Source organism: Prosopis cineraria, unplaced genomic scaffold, assembly GCF_029017545.1.
Source record: "Prosopis cineraria cultivar Desert tree isolate PC_DT_omini unplaced genomic scaffold, ASM2901754v1 PC3, whole genome shotgun sequence".
NCBI lineage: Eukaryota > Viridiplantae > Streptophyta > Magnoliopsida > Fabales > Fabaceae > Prosopis > Prosopis cineraria.
The window spans coordinates 1,796,558-1,813,117 of NW_026555334.1; the positions used below are offsets into that span (position 1 = coordinate 1,796,558).

The window sequence follows — 16,560 nt, forward strand, 5'->3', positions numbered from 1 at the left end:
CTTGTTTAGACCTTTAATCACTTGAGTAAGTTTACTAACTCCCTTCTCTACTTATTCACCTTAGTTTTCTTACATTTTGAAAAATGGGTGGCTAGGTTCTGAGTTGGAAGGGGTTATATTCAAACCCTATGCCTTGTATGTAGTTGTGGGAATTGATTTAAATTGTTTAGTGTTAAATAAGTGGTTGTATGTGTATGGGTTGTTTTGTTGAAGAAGTTGTATAAACCCTAAGTGTATTTTGGGACTGTTGAAGTTGTGTGAGCTGATTTAGGTAATGGGTTAGCTCTTTTAATGCTAAAAGGAGATTGTGTGAGTTGGTGGAAGCTTTGATTAGCTCAACAATAGAAATTATGAGTTGTGGGTAACTAAATTTAGTTAATGAGTACTTATGTTAGGTATGAAAACTAACATATAATACTTGTAATTGTAGATTTATATAATTTGATACTTTTCTAAGTCATTAGGACTATTGGAGAAAATGTTTTTGCTACGATAAACTTTTTTGGTAAAAAGAAAGTTAAGATAACTGGTTAATCATATTTGTTTATTAGCTTGTATGGTTGTTTACAAGTTAATTATGATGGATGGATATATGTATGTACATACATATGTATGTAAATGTTTTTTTTTTTTCAGAATTTGTAGAATGTGCATAAAGGGTTTTTATGACAAAAATGCAATGTGTTGCATGGTCAAATAACATGTGAAATTCATATTGAATATTTAGGAAAATGCAAAGTGTTACATAGGGAAATTGCATAATCAAGTAAGGATGGGAGGTCACTCTGGTTGAAGAGGTAATGAAAATTCATATGGTCATGTTATCACCTGGGATGCCCATGTTCATTGAAGAGATTCAATTGATCGATGTTTCTCTAAATCAACTAAAAGGTGGTTGGTGGGTTGGAATAAATGACGCTCCAATTGTGTGGTTTAAGAGAATTTGTAGCCTTGAAATTGTAAGGAACATCCTTGGTAGGTAGCTTTCCTCCACTAAAGGTGAGTTTGGGACAATTCACAAGGAATAGATCTTGAGGTAGCCTATAAATTCAATCGAGGAGACATGGATGTTTGGTTGGATATGGGATCATGTATGTGGTATACGTGATATTTGTGAAGTATTTATACTTGGCTTATGAAATATATAGCATAATATCGTGTTTTATTATGCTGCTATACTTCTTGTTTATAACTATGTTTGTTAATAGATTATATATAACTTTTTTTATTGAGACATTGTCTCACCTCATGAATTTGCATTTTTATAGGTTCTGAGGCTTAAAGGAGACAAAGGAAAGAGTTGGGCCAAGAATAGTTTGTTTACTTACTCTGTAATGCCTATATTTTAAGTTGTTGTAAATATGATGATGTACATAAGTAAAGTTGCCAATTAGGATACTACATATATTTTGGATGCATTCTTATATGATGTATTTTTGATATATTAGCTCTAGGTGTATGGTAATGGTATATATTTGTGAAGGGCAAAGATATTAGTACAAACATGTTGTGTATATGAATGTATTAATGTTGGAACTTGCATTTATGTGATTTTGAATATATATATGACAAATTGGCCCAAAGTGAATGTTGGTAACATCACTTGCAGTAAAGGTTAATTTTTAGTTGTAAATGTAAGATGTGGTAGATTTGGCCAATTTGTGATTTATTATAGTTATACCATAAATGGCTTGGTTGTGCGTGAAACAAATGCCTTAGGTGGCCAAATCTTGGATTTGAATTGTGTCTGTGTAATTAACTATTTAATCTGGTATGTGATATCCTTTTGGACTTAACTTAAGGTCTAAATTAGGTTAATGGCACAAGGTTTTGGACTCTTGGATGCTTGTGAAAATATTTAAAACTAACTTGATGCATCTAGGTGTCTAATTTTTAAAAGAATCATTAGATTGGAACCAAACTTGTGCGATTAGCTAGATTATCAAATTAGCTTCGTGTGGATGTTTGAATTACTCTGATCAGATATCAGGTGCAAAATTGACACAAGTTAAAAGTTCGTGCTTATGAACTACCTTGTCTTCGAAATGGTTGTATGTTACGTCGCATGGTGGACATGTCGTGGTGCATGGTACAAAGAGGAATAAGGCCTCTCTGTACCACAAGCTGCAACACAAGGACCATGAGCCACCAATTGTATGCTTGAAAATGCTGAAATTCCCTTTTTGGGCCCTATTTTTCTTGGGTTATGTTTTTATATTCTTCCATGCTTCCTTTACCTAAAATTGCATTTTAGTTTGAGCTCAAATTATCCATTTTCAAAGGGTTCTTGGGATTCTAATTGGATGTCAACTGATTTTCAAAACTTTATGTAAGTTAACCATTCTTTGATTGCAAGGTTAGGAGTTCAAGTCTTCTATTTGCCTTTGTTCGCTTTGATAGTGACTATGTGTGGATAAAGTCAAGGTAGACTTAACATGATTACTTAAATAAAAGTTATAATTGATTATTTTTAAAACTTGGATTCCAATGATAAAAGAATTTCATGTGAAAAATTGTGATTTTTAATTTAATTTTTACAATTTACAAAATAAAAGTTGTGATTTTTTAAGAAAAAATTATGATTAATTATTTTTAAAACTTGAACTTTAATAAAAAAAAAAATTTCACGTAAAAAGTTGTGATTTTTTTTATTCAATTTTTGCAATTCAAATAATCAAAATTGTGATTGCTTAAATAAAAATTGTAATTGAAACTAGTTATTTTCAAAACTTGTTTATCAATCATAATTTTTTTTTTTGAGGAAGTTGTAATTTCTTGTTTAATTTTTATAATTCATTAAAAAAAATTATGATTGCTTAAACAAAAGTTGTGATTGAAAAAAATGAAATTTGACACGTTATTTTTATTTTAACCAAGGGACAATTCAGTCATTTAATCTACAATCATTAATGTTAGGAAGATACCCAAGGACTTAAGAGGAATTGTAGCATTTTAAAGGATATGATTGTTATTTATATATTTCGGTGAGATTTTATTATCATTATCATTATTATTATTTATTAACTCTTTAAAATTAGTAAATAATTTTGATTTGAGACAAAGTAAATGCATAATATTCTCCTAAAGTAGTAATTAACAGCTTAAGTTGAGAAGCCAAAAACGATGAAAACAAACAAACGGAATTGGAAAAAAAAAAAAAAAAAGCAGAGAGAGAGAGAGAGAGAGAGAAAACCCAGATGGGATTGAGTTCCGTAAAGAATCCTCCTAATGCTGATAGTAAACTAATGCTGATAGTAAAAATAATAATAATAATAACAACACACACACAAACTAACTAAGGCCATCTTTTTCATATACAATATATCATAATATTTTTGCAATATAGTCGGCAACCCATTGATTGTGATATCTCCCTCCTCTGAAAGTATTTCAACTATTTTAACATCTAAAAATCTGGCATTAATCAGACTCCTAATCTGTGTTTTAATTTTTCCTATTTTAATGTATTGTTATTAAATCTTTCTCTATAACCGTTTTCCTTTTTTATGTTTATTAATATACTTTTGACTATTTTTTGGGAGAATTTCAGTAGAGGATTAGGGATGTGATATAATAATAAGGCTAATTAAAATCTTAAATTTCAATTCAATTTAGGAAGGTTGAAATGAAGTTAATTTAAGTGATAAAAAGACTGAAATAGCCTCCGTTTAAACATTAAAAAATTATGGTCATATTTATATGTAGTGTTGAGGAATTAACAATTAAAGTTAAAAAATTAATAACTAAGTTACTTCATAAATTTGAATAAACTGATTGGACAATTCTTCTCATTTTCTCAAGAATTAACAAGTCAAATAAATAATTTACAAGTGATAATGAAAAATTACCAAGTAAAGTTGTGATATTAATAATTGATGTTGTTTCATAAATTCAGATAAACTGATTGAATAAATAACTTATAAAACAATTTTGATTGTTAATTTTTTAATTTTAATTGTTAATTTTCCAACATTACATTTAAATTTGACCTTTATTTTTTAATGTTTAAACAGAGCCTATTTCAGCCCTTTCATAATTTAAATCAATTTCATTTTAAAACTAAACTAAAATTTCAAATTTTAATGGACTATATTTATTATTATTTCACATTCCTAATCTTCTGCTGAAATTCTCCCAAAGAAATATACGCTTGCCATAACTCAAGTATATCAAATCATTAAATCTTTGAGAACTTTTATGTAAATAATAGGAGTGTGTCAAAGGAATTATACTATCATACCAAGGTCCTCCTGCATTGAGTTAGATATTATATAAACAAAATAGCTATTAATATTATGTTTGTCAACTCTAATTTGTGTCTTTTCCATTCTAAAACTCCATCCATTGCGTATTTAAAGAATTTGATTTAATGTCTTGCTTATTTTTTATCTTTTACTCACGCAAAATTTTAACAAATTAACACAAGAAGTAACTAAATTTATAATGTTAATCATTATTAAGTCCTTAAAATTATATTTAAAAATATAAAAATTAATGTGTCTTACTTATTTTTTATCTTTTACTCATGCAAAATTTTAACAAATTAACACAAGAAGTAACTAAATTTATAATGTTAATCATTATTAAGTCCTTAAAATTATATTTAAAAATATAAAAATTAATGTTACAAGTAGATAAAATTTAAGAGATTTTGAGCAATGAAAGAAGTACAAGAACTAACACTAAACCGTTAAAAATATAAGGACGATCAGTTATAATTTTTCAAGAAAAAGTTGAGCCAAAATGGTTATAGGAAAAGATCTTTAAGTGATGCTAAAATTTTAATAACCACGAATTCATGACAAATATTCATCCTTAATTTCAGAAAGATGGATGCGTCCATAATTCAATCAAAGATCAAATTATAAAACATATATAGAAGAACCGTTTTTTTTTTTTTTTGTTTTTTTTGACAGAGTAGAAGAACAGTTAATAATGCGATATTTTCAAATTATATATTATATGCAACTTAATCTTAATAATATACTTTTAAGTTTTTAATTTTTAATATATATGCGTGCGTGTGTGTCTGTCTGTATGCATATATATTATAACGCTTAACTAGATGCCATGTTATATGATAAAACTCATGCCACTTTTTATGATTACGCATCAGAAAGTTCTTTCATCTAAACATGTTTTATTCTATCAAAATCTTTTTTGAGATAAAAATATCTAAATATAACATAAACTTAATTATAAACACAAACTACAATGACGTTTAAACTTACCTTCGAAGCAAAGTTGAGAGAATTTGGATCCCTTGTTTCATCATCTCAAGGATGAGTACACTACACCGTACTTATCATTGAGATGAAATCTAAAAAATTTGTATGATCCACATCAAGGTTGAGCAGCCTCTACACATCTTTACAGAAGATATGACCAAGTGTTTGAAAATAAAATCAGCTTCTAACCAAGACCAGGCAAGATAAAATTCACATTAACTTGACAATTTTGTAACATTCCACCGAAGTTCTACAGTACAGTTGCAAGTTGCAACTTAGAAACATGGCTACAAGTAAATCAGGATCGCGTTAACCTATGAATTTATATCCAATCTTTCAATTATTTCAAAGTGCATTTGCAAATCTGCAGGCCTATCAGCAAAATAATACTTCTCACATACTTGTAATTTGCCCCTACTCTTGTGAGCTTCAGACTCAAGGAGATGGAGTAACGTGTCCTTTTCCTGACGTATCCAAGCGCGGCGCTTGTCAGACCATTGTCGGGGAGTTCCGTGAAGCAAAAATCGAACTCCAAGAGCACCTTGCATGAGCCTTTTGGAGACTCCCTCAATCACATCACTGTTGGTTAAGTATGCACCAGTGGAGTTCAAACCGACATCAACATAATGAATCTCAGCTATGCTATTCAGAAAGGTTTCCTTTGTTTTTGGTACTATATAAGACTCATCAGATGCACAAAACTTTCTGTCAATTGGCTGTCCTAGCACATGGGGTGATTTTTCAGTGGCTCCAACATCGGATGAGCCAAGCTCTGTGACTAACTGATTAACTACAGTCCCACCTTTACTGAATCCAAGGATTATTGTCCTGGGATAAACAACACAGGATGAAGCTTCACACTGCGAGTGTGTGTGTGAATCTATCTGGCGCCTGAATACCGCCTTTTTTACCTGTATCATAGTGAGACTTGAAGGTCTTCCAGCATGCAGAAAACAAGTAATGAAATGGCAAAATTAATCCAGACAATAAAAATGACTCCCTTGTCCCAGACTTTCTAAAAATACAAAAAGATTATTGGTTAATGATTACAATAATATAATCGATATTACACAGAAGTTAAAAGGAGTATTTCTCCCACATCATATCCAAATCATGCCTTAGAATATGGAAGCATTCAATTCAAGCGGTTCTTGCATATTGCAAACAAGTATGAATGGAATATAAACTGAACTGCTTTCACTACTATTCCAAAGAAATTAACAAAAACAAAATATGTCTTTATGCATCATAGAATCAAGTGCTTATAAAGAGACCATTAACACAAACAAAACGCAACCAGCTTAGATCTGGATTACACTAGCATGTGCTTCTCATTCATATAAAATTTCCATCGTACGGTGAACCATGAATAATGAAAAAGAGGTCAGAGATAAAAAAAAAAAAAATAGTCCTTGACCAAAAACAAAAGAAAGTACAAGGATGTAAGGGCCTGTTTGGTTTTATTCTCACTTTTTGTTTTTGAAAACTATTTCGTAAACTAATTTTCAAAAATTGTCTTTCAAAACAAAACAAAATGAAAATCCGTTTGATTAAGCTAATTTGAAAACAATTCTAAAGTTAAAAAACTGGCCAATAGTGGATGTTGCCAATGGTTAATGTGATGCCCTATGATAGAAGTTGGCCATAGTTGAATATAATGTATAAAAGTCAAATATCGCGTGCTTTAAAAACAAAAGTAAAAAGAAAACGACAACAGCTCCAAGACGTTTCTATTTTTTTGTAATAGTTTTGAAAATATTTAAATCTAAAACACTTATCTAGACAAATTTTCATCCTTTTGTTTTTAAAAACAAAAATAGTTTTTGAAAATAGAAATCAAACAAGCCCTAAATCTTTAGGGTAATTAACAAACAGATAATAAACAAATCCTGGAATGAAACTACAGAATAATCTAAAATGAACAGAAATGGTGGAGCTTGTGCAGCATCATTAACATTTAAAATTACCAGCATAAATACAGCAAAAGTAGTCCAAAGATAAAGAGGGCATAACTTATAGTGAGGAGGGAGAAGATCATGGCATACTTCTTCAAGGGCATTTGATAAGAGTGAGACAGTTGATGTTGATGCTGGGAATCCAACTGGACTGTATAACTTTGGCTCTCCATATTGATTCACAGAAGGTATGAACTCATCGTAGACAGCAAAAGGCCCATTAAAAACAGAAGCCTCAATAACCCAAGCATTAATGGAATGACCAAATTTTGACACCAGCACTTCAGAAATTTTCTGCACATCTGATAGTTTCTCAATCACTGGATTACCAGTCCCTTCAACTCGATCACCACAGAAAAAGACTGCATTTGCTGATGGTACCTACACCAAATAGAAGATCTTCAGGTAAGCAATGCTAGCTAATGGAAATGAGCAATAATCTTTCCCGTGGTAGAAGAGACTTATGCCTGAAAACAAGAAAATATTGTGACCTATGTAATACCAATACGGCTATATGAACAAGAAAAAAATTGCAAGCTATGTAATACTGCTAAGACCAGCACCCCATTGGGCCCTGTTTATAAAAGAAGACAGCCCAAATAGATGAGAGCATTATGCCTGAAAACAAGAACATATTGCAACCTATGTAATGCCAACACAACTACTGATACATGGAAATTAGGAGTAAAAGGGTAGTTAGGGGATTTACTAATATCTCTATAAATTCAGGTTACCAGAAATGTATTCTGTGTCTATTGAATGATATTCTATTTTTAAGCAGCGTTTGGATTGGTGGGTTTGAATTTAAATTTTAAATTTAAAATCTTGCATTTCAAATCTCACATTTAAAAGTCATGTATTTAAAATTATTCGCTTGGGTAATTTAAAAAATTTCAAATGAAGAAGAGAGATTAATTGAGATTCAAAGCGAAAACAAAAAATTGAAAATGATAAGTTTACTTCTATTTTTCAATCCATAAGAGATGAGAATGAGATATAAGAAAAGATATGAGAATCATAAAGACATCAACAATGAAAACTAAAGAGATGGGACATTTGAAATAACAGGAATTTCAAATAACTAGAGCATAGAAAGAATTTGAAATTACAAAGGAAATATAATAAGAAAAGGGTTTGGATTTGATTCAAATCCAAATTTCATAAATTTTTGTGTATCCAAATGAGGGATTTGATCCAAATCCAAACACACCATTAGTCCTTTTTTTCTCTTTCTATTTCTATTAGCTCCGCATATCTTACATGATAAAATATGATACTTAGGATATGACAATTTTTTAGATTTTATGATATATAGGTAAGGGGCAGTACACACACACAAATATATAATTAGTTATGTACTCCCTCTGTTAAAAAATATAAGGTATTTTTTGAGGGATTAGATGTTCAAAAATATAAAGTATTTTAGTATTTCAATGTGTAATCACTGCCTTTTTTTTTAAAAGTATCCCTATTGAATAATCACCTTATATTTATTTTAAAGTAAAATACCCTATTACATAGAGGTAAATATGGAAAAATAGTGTTAGCTTGAAGACAAGTAGCTCCTTTATGTGCATAATCAATAAATCAACTCATTCTTATGATCAATAAAAACATCATTTGGCAAAAAGGAAAATTCAGAAGCATCACATTACTATAAACATACATGAGATCCCTTTTTTTTTTCCTGTCTCACTTTAAAAACACTAGAGGGTCATATTTTAATCTCAAACTTTGAAGAGATATGAATTGGTGTAAAGCAGTATGAATAGCACGCATGCATAAGTACAGAACGTGTACCATATCATATCTTGTATCCCATATAGGTAAATCAACATTAAAGAAGAATGTAAGCTTTATTACTTGCAAATAAAAAACTTTTGAAATTGACTGAAAGTGCACCCACATCAAAGTACAGTATTTTCATTCACTTTCCAAATCGAAGGAAAACTACCAAGAAACTCCTCAGTTCAAATTCAATCATGTTTACGGCATAAGACATTTTAGAAAGGAAAAAGAAAAATCATAAAGGGAAAAGAAAATTCATTATTGATAGACCACCAAACAATGAGAAACAGATGGTAAATGAGTTGCTTTTTTTTTTTTTTTTGGTAGAAGTAAAACAGGAAAAAAGCACGATTGAACTATGATAGCTTTCCTTCAAGTCAGTCACAAAGAAAATATTAAGATACCAAAGAACATAAAGAAGTCACACAATAGAGATAAAGTTCACGGTTACAATTACTATTTTTGCAATAAACATAGCTCGAGACCTACTGTTAAAGCATAGAAGATTCAAGAATAATAGAAACGAGAACAAGTTTTGAAGAACGAAGTGCTGTATGCTTTTAAAGGTTTTCAAGATCAAGGAACATACCCTCAATGTTTTGGATTCAGGCGAAAGACAGATAGATGCACCAACTCTATAGAAAGCCCTGGGGTTGGGATATAATGGAATCCTCAAAATTCCATTCCAGCGGGCCATGGATCTGAAATGGAGATTTATATACAATTAGAGACAGAAATCTTCACAGGTTTTCTTCAAAAATAACCTCAAATATTCCTTATTTATGTAATTCCCCAAAGAATTTCTTTTGACCTTTTTTTATGTATTGGAGGGGTTGAAAAAGGAATGGAGAAACTGATTCACAATAACATAAAAAGATTATCATTTTAACTGAGAAAACAAATTAATAACCTTACCATGCAGTTCAGATGATAAAATGTAAAATCCAGCTCTTAGCAAGTGTTTTATTTCCCAAGCGTCAAACTTAATTCACTTTCTATCCATTTTTTGGCTATTATAATTGGCATTAAGCAATTATCCCAAATTCTAGCATATTTTTTCATGGTCCCTATCTAGTAAGTGTAGCGGAGTTGTTAAGGGGCAACCTACAAGATAAGACCAATAGAGGGGAAAAAAGTTTAATAAGGAGGCACGACTGAAAGATTACAGCTTTCATGGAATATAATACCTGAACCCCAAGGCCCTTGATGGAGCGTGAAAATGAAAAAGGACAAGGCATTTAAGGTAATCTCTTTAGAAACAGTTTTGTCAACCCTCACCTTGAAGCTGGTTCCACATTTCATTGGATCAAATATTTAACATTCCAAGTGAGACACAAGTGAGTAAAAATCCTTTTTTTCCTGATAATTGTTCTCTTGCGTAATAAATTCATGCAAGGAAAAAGAATCATGAATCACAAAGCCTGACTGTTCATGAACTAAAACGTTGAGCTTCACTTGTTTACATCTCTCCATTTGACGAATGATTTCTGAATAAAGACAAAGAAATTACAGATTTGATCAAAGGAACAGACATTCCATATAATTTTATGAACCCAGAAAAAAAGCTCCACTCAACAAACAAAAACGTGCTTTTTTCTCATGTCAGTATCAAAATAAAATTTTGGCTGCCGTGATGGCATTTGCAACAGAAATCCTAGTAGATATTGAGATTGGACTCAGGTTGCTGGGGCTTAGACATGAAGGTGGTGGTTGAGTGACAGTGGCTGAATGAAGTTTGAGTGAGTGACTGACAAACTATTATAGGAGGGTGGGTGATTGAGCCTACATAATAGCCTAATCATCTCTCAACCTCATGATCATTACCAAAGCCTCTGCCAAATCTGTACAAAGCTCAATGTTGCTAAAATTATGGTTCCACATTTTAAGTCCCTCATGAGTGCCAAAGAGCTCTGTAATAGTAGATGGATAACTAACCAATTTCATCTGGAAGACCATTACCCATCCACAATCAAAAAGAGATATCAGTTTCAGGTGCTACTTGACACAATTACACAAACGAACACCAAAAACAATGGACAGGTAATCAAATGAGCAATTTCGCGAATAGTTCAATACTAGCAAGGTTAGAACTACCAGACATGTCCCATATGAAACAATAAAATTCCTATTTCCCAGTCACTGAATTTGGTCAATGACAAAAAAAAAAAAATCTCATCCCAATACACTTCCAAGTGCAAAAGAAATGCCTACAAAACATCCAATAATCAAATAGTGAGCTCCACATGTTCTATATAATATTTGGCAGAATCTCCCCTGAAAGATAGACCTTGCAATAATTTTACAATAAACACAAAGAGCCTCTAATCAAACTTACAAACAATTTCAACCAAAAGCTATGCATAGCTCATCATATATGTAAATATTCCAAGATTTATTTAATTTCATCCACTAGCAAGGTGGAGTCATCATATTAAAAAAGGGAAAATTAAATGCAAGTTCCACATAAAGAAATTAATTAGCACAACGTCCAATAACAACTGAATTAAGACAATTCCTTGATGACTTCAATCACAAGTAAAATCAGATACGGTAACTAAAGATAACCTAATCAAAATGTCAGCCAGCAAGTTATTCAAAATCTTTCCCAAACTTTAGCAAGCTATCAGATTGAGGAATGCATAGAAGGCCCATAAACTCCCAATTATCCACTCAAGAAATTGTGGGAGAGCACTCGAAGTGAGTACAATATTTCATAATGGTTCCCATAAAAACGAAGTCTTTTTCCCAACAATATGAAGCACGCATTAACATGTGGTCAAGAAAACAACACCCAATGCTCACAATTGACTAACTCCCATTTTACAGGATGATCCAGGAAATAATTCAACACTGAGAACTAACTTGGTTGCCTTAGAAATCAATCTTGAGAGAATCATTAAAACAACAACAGTCCATCTATTCCCGACCTCTGTCTAATTTAACAAAGAACTATCGCCCGTACCCGAAGTATCTCCTCGGTCGCTTCTGTCACGTCCGTCAAGTCTCAGCCGAAGGCGATGTTGCTTGATCTTCCAAGTCGTTCAACTCAAAGATTCCCTCTTTTCCGTCAACTCTGAGTCACCCACCGCAGCCGCCAAGTTCTCATTGTTGTATCCAAGTTTAGTTTGGGTTCGGAAATTGTGGGTGTTCGAAGAGAAATGATGGAAGAGGGGAGAACGAGAGTTCAGAAGAGTAGGGAATCAGATGGCCAAAAAAAAAAAAAGAGGAGGAGGAGGAGAAGAATAGTTGAGAATCAGAGAGAGCGAGAGCTTGACCCGGCGGGAGCCTTGACTGCTGAAATCAGCTTGCAAACTTCTCATGCATTTCCTTTTTAATTAGTAGAGGTAAAAGATAACCATATAAATGAGCTTCCTTCGTAACAAACACGAACCCACAGTATAAGAGAGTCCACATGCTGTTTGCCACAAAACTGTAAAAATAATGCTTCAATTTATTTAGCAAAATGCTCACATTACAAAGGGCCCGATAATTATTAAGACTAAAAATAGGAGATTTAGTGCCACAGATTTCATGAAAAGATATTTATCTAGTAGACATTTTATAAAAAGTTAAAATTATTTTACGTTTGCTTATAATAATGAAAAGTTGTTGTCATTATTATTTAGATTTTATGATAGATTCATAAAAAATAATTTATCATTTAATTATTTAAACTTTATATGGTATCTTTGAATGTAGGTATCCAATTATTCTTAGAAACTATTTAAAATAACCTCTCAAAATAATCAGAAATTTATATTTTTTTTAAATTTTGATCATTTTCAAAATTTTAAAAAATATTATAAATTTTTACAAAATACATTTAAAAAAAAGTGATATTTTCATTGAAAAAAAAGTTAAAAAAATGGACTCAAAATACAATAAAAATATTTATAAAACCAAATATTTGGGCCTTAAAAGTTTTAAAGTTCAACTGAATTAAATTATTGTTAATTTATTTATTGAGGAAAAAACTAGAAGCAAACTAGTGGAAAAACAAACAGACAAACAAAATCTAACAAGACTAACCTATATTTCCATCATCAAATCCCATCGTAGGAATAAAGGATGGCTTTTGATAAAAGAAACAAAAGATATTAGATAAACTTTAGATAGTCTAGCAAGAGAGCAATGGCCAAGAATATTAGACTCCCTATGTATAAAATTTAAAAAAATAATCCAATTCTTTTAGCAAAAAGATCTAGCTTCATGTCTCGGAAGAGAAGAGTAGGTCACTCTCTTTGGTGATTATTAGGTTGATTGCTTCAACGCTGTTCATATAAACTTGAATTTTCTTGAAGCCTCTTATCCAATACAAGCTCAAATCTTGAATAAGTTTAAATTTTTTTTAAAAGATTAATCTCATGGCTATTGATAATAAGATTGCTTGGGACTTGAGTTAACCAAAAAAATATTATTTTTTATTTTTCCAAAAAATTATTTATTTTTCATTACTCCACTTAATTACCATAAAAGAACCAAATTTCTAAAATTTTATAGACATTTATTAAAATTGGTAGCTTAAGTTATACTTCATCCAAACCACAATATAGATACCTATTAACTAATTTATGTTTTTAAAAATTAGTTAAAATTTTGATCTTTTAAAAATTTTCATAACTTTTCAATTGTGCACTTGAGAGTAATAAATATAACATTTGATATATTCAAAACATTATCATTAAATACTTAATAAAGTAAGGGTATAATTTGAAAAAATATATAATACATACCCAATGCTCTATATTTTAAACTAAGTAGTAAAGTTTTTAGGAAACTACTTATATTATAGTTGAGAGGGAGTATTCTAAAAGTTTTAAGAAATAAGGTAATAAATAATTAACTTACAATATATTTCGCATTGAATAAATATTGGTTATGACATTGATGTTAGTTTTGTAAACCAAACCAATCACCAACACTGTTCATTGTCCTTTGTTTTTTTGGGGGGGGGGGCTTTGGTCGATTGATTTTCCATCTGGTTGGTTGCTTGGAAATCATAAGTACATAACTAAATTTTTTTTCAAGAACAATCAGAGCTTCAAAATATGCATAACCTCAACATCACATTAACAACCCAACAAGAATTTACAAAAGCAAAGACAAAAAATCTTCTAAGAACCTCACAGTACTACATGGAAATATTACACACTCAATATCTCACAAAATTGACACCAAATATCCAAACATTTTTGGATTTTTCACTCTTCTCCTCATATTCAGCTTTATCATATTGGCCATTATTAAGGCTATTTGAAACAGGAGAATAATTAGAGCTAGAAGCTTCTTCTAATGCACTAGCTTTGTTGTTTCTTGGCTCAAAAAAAGCTTGAAGAGACACGCAGTAATGGAGAAGCTGGCGATATTCCATCCACTGGCATTCTTGAGTTGCTTTTAGTTTTCGATAGTGGAGAAGAAATTGAGTTGGGAGTAGTTTCTACACACAATTAAATCCATTATCATGTTAATGCTAAGTTGACAAATAGATTTATCAAATCAAAAGAGCTAATATGGGTTGAAGTCTCTCTTACTAGAAGATGGAATATTAACAAACTTGAACCTTTTGTTCTTTACTATTATTGGATGAGAGTTGTTTTACGGAACCAGAAGTAACAAAAGGCTCTAACTCCCATGGTGAAACCCTTTCTGGCCTTGGAATTGTGGAAGTTTAATTAAAATTAAGATAATGCAAGTCATAGAAGAAACATTAGGTATGTAATTTAGAATAATAATGTTAGACCTTCAATGACCTCCATTTAAAGTTCGGTCACTCTGGAGAGAAATCTTCAACACCAACTATAGTACCCACGAAACTGATCAAAAGAATCGTACAACATTAAAACACCAATCTTTAATGAACCATGACACCATCTAACAATTATTACGACTCATATAGATATCTTATTACAGCTAAGTCATTGCCCTTAAATCTCATCTTGAACTACATGCCAATAGAAATCTCATTGTTCACTGTCTCTAGATATTTGTCCAAATGAATATTGAACTGACTAATCCTAAATGACGTTGTAACCAAAATGTACACAAGCCTAGCCTTGGTTTGTAATAGACCATAAACATAGTGTCGGTCATAACAACATGTGAGGCAATTGCAAGAACTTCGACATGCATGCATTGGTTTGAAATCTCAAATGACTAAATAGGACTTTGTTGGTCTAATCAGATGCCTAACACCACACATTAGGTCCTTACCATTTGCTCCTCTACAAGGATAAAAACCAAGAAAAATTGGGAAACAAATCATGGGATTAGGATTCGGTGATTGGCCTAAGTGTACTTACCCAAGGGATATCTCACATTTAATTTAACCGAACAGTTGTAAGAGATTTTGTCATATAATAGTTGGTTGTAAGAGATTTTATCATATAATACTCATTACCGAATCTCAATTTTTTGAAAGAACAATATATGTGAAAAGTGCTTTAATCGTGAGAATTGTTTTACACTTTTTAAAGAAAATGTATCTTTATAATTTTCAAATATTGATGAAATCTAATGGTCATAATTAAAACGCTCATTGAATGAGTGGACATAATTCACCAAATTCAAATTTACAAAACCATAATATGAGGTCATAGGCACAAATACAAATAACGTTAAATACCTAAATAACAAAAAAGCGCCTCCCACATTCAACCTTATGGTGGAGAGAGAAGTGCTCCACCCAAATTTTATAAGGTGCCTTTTTGGTTGACCTAGTTGTTCATACAAAGAAAGAAAATAGAGATGAAATTGTGTTTCATAGTTTTTATCCTTACTTGTTTTACACAAATATTGGTTTAAACATGACAAATAACCTCTGTATACAAGTTTAAACTTCCAGTCAATGCCATGGATATCCCTAGCAACCAACTCTTGAGTTGGAGTTATTTGAGTCATATCCTATAACATTAACAAAGAAGTGAGAGGCACTCGATAATGAGAAAAAGTTAGAGCCTATAAATCATGTTAATCGTATTTCTATTGAAAGAAACCATGATGGGAAATACCAATTGAGGCAAGCACTGAACAGCATGCTTTCGTAGGATTGAAAATCCTCCATGTGGTGCTAAAATCAAAGGTTGTTAATATTTTTGCAAATGAATGCATTTTTGATTTTGGGTTTTATTTGTAGTTCGAGCTGAAACTATTATATGATATTGAATAAACACATAAAAAGGCACTTTTTAGTCTATCAGGTATCTCAAACAAGAATGAGTAACTTGAAAATTTATAAATGCCTTTAATGAGCAAAATTTGATTTAGATCTTTTTCCAATTATTTTCTCATTAACCTAACGAATCGGATAGACCTAAGGTAGGAAAAAAGAGGATAAAAAATAATTCTCACATCTGAATCACATAGCAAAATAATTCTGCAATATACTTCATTTGTGTTTGGCTTAGCCTACAAAGTACCATGACAAATTCTCATATTATATAAGACTTATTACAACAAGACAAATAACAAAAAAAAATCAAACATCAATAATGCCAAAAAGTTGAATGTCCAAAACTTTGCAAAGAATTTGGGAAGGAAGATTAAAATGCGGTATTTTGTGGTGGAAATCTTGATTTATCACAAATTTTAAT

At 31.1% G+C, this 16,560-nt stretch overlaps 1 protein-coding gene across 1 annotated transcript; it reads right to left on the reverse strand.

Annotated features, from left to right (window-relative positions):
- Positions 1–5,392: 5,392 nt before the first annotated feature.
- Positions 5,393–12,284, reverse strand: LOC129307129 (uncharacterized). The gene is made up of 4 exons (XM_054948009.1): positions 11,934–12,284; positions 9,561–9,672; positions 7,274–7,564; positions 5,393–6,139 (listed from the first exon to the last, which is right to left on the reverse strand). The coding sequence occupies exons 2-4, from the start codon at positions 9,666–9,668 to the stop codon at positions 5,543–5,545; spliced, it is 996 nt and encodes a 331-aa protein (XP_054803984.1). The 5' UTR covers positions 9,669–9,672; positions 11,934–12,284; the 3' UTR covers positions 5,393–5,542.
- Positions 12,285–16,560: the final 4,276 nt, after the last annotated feature.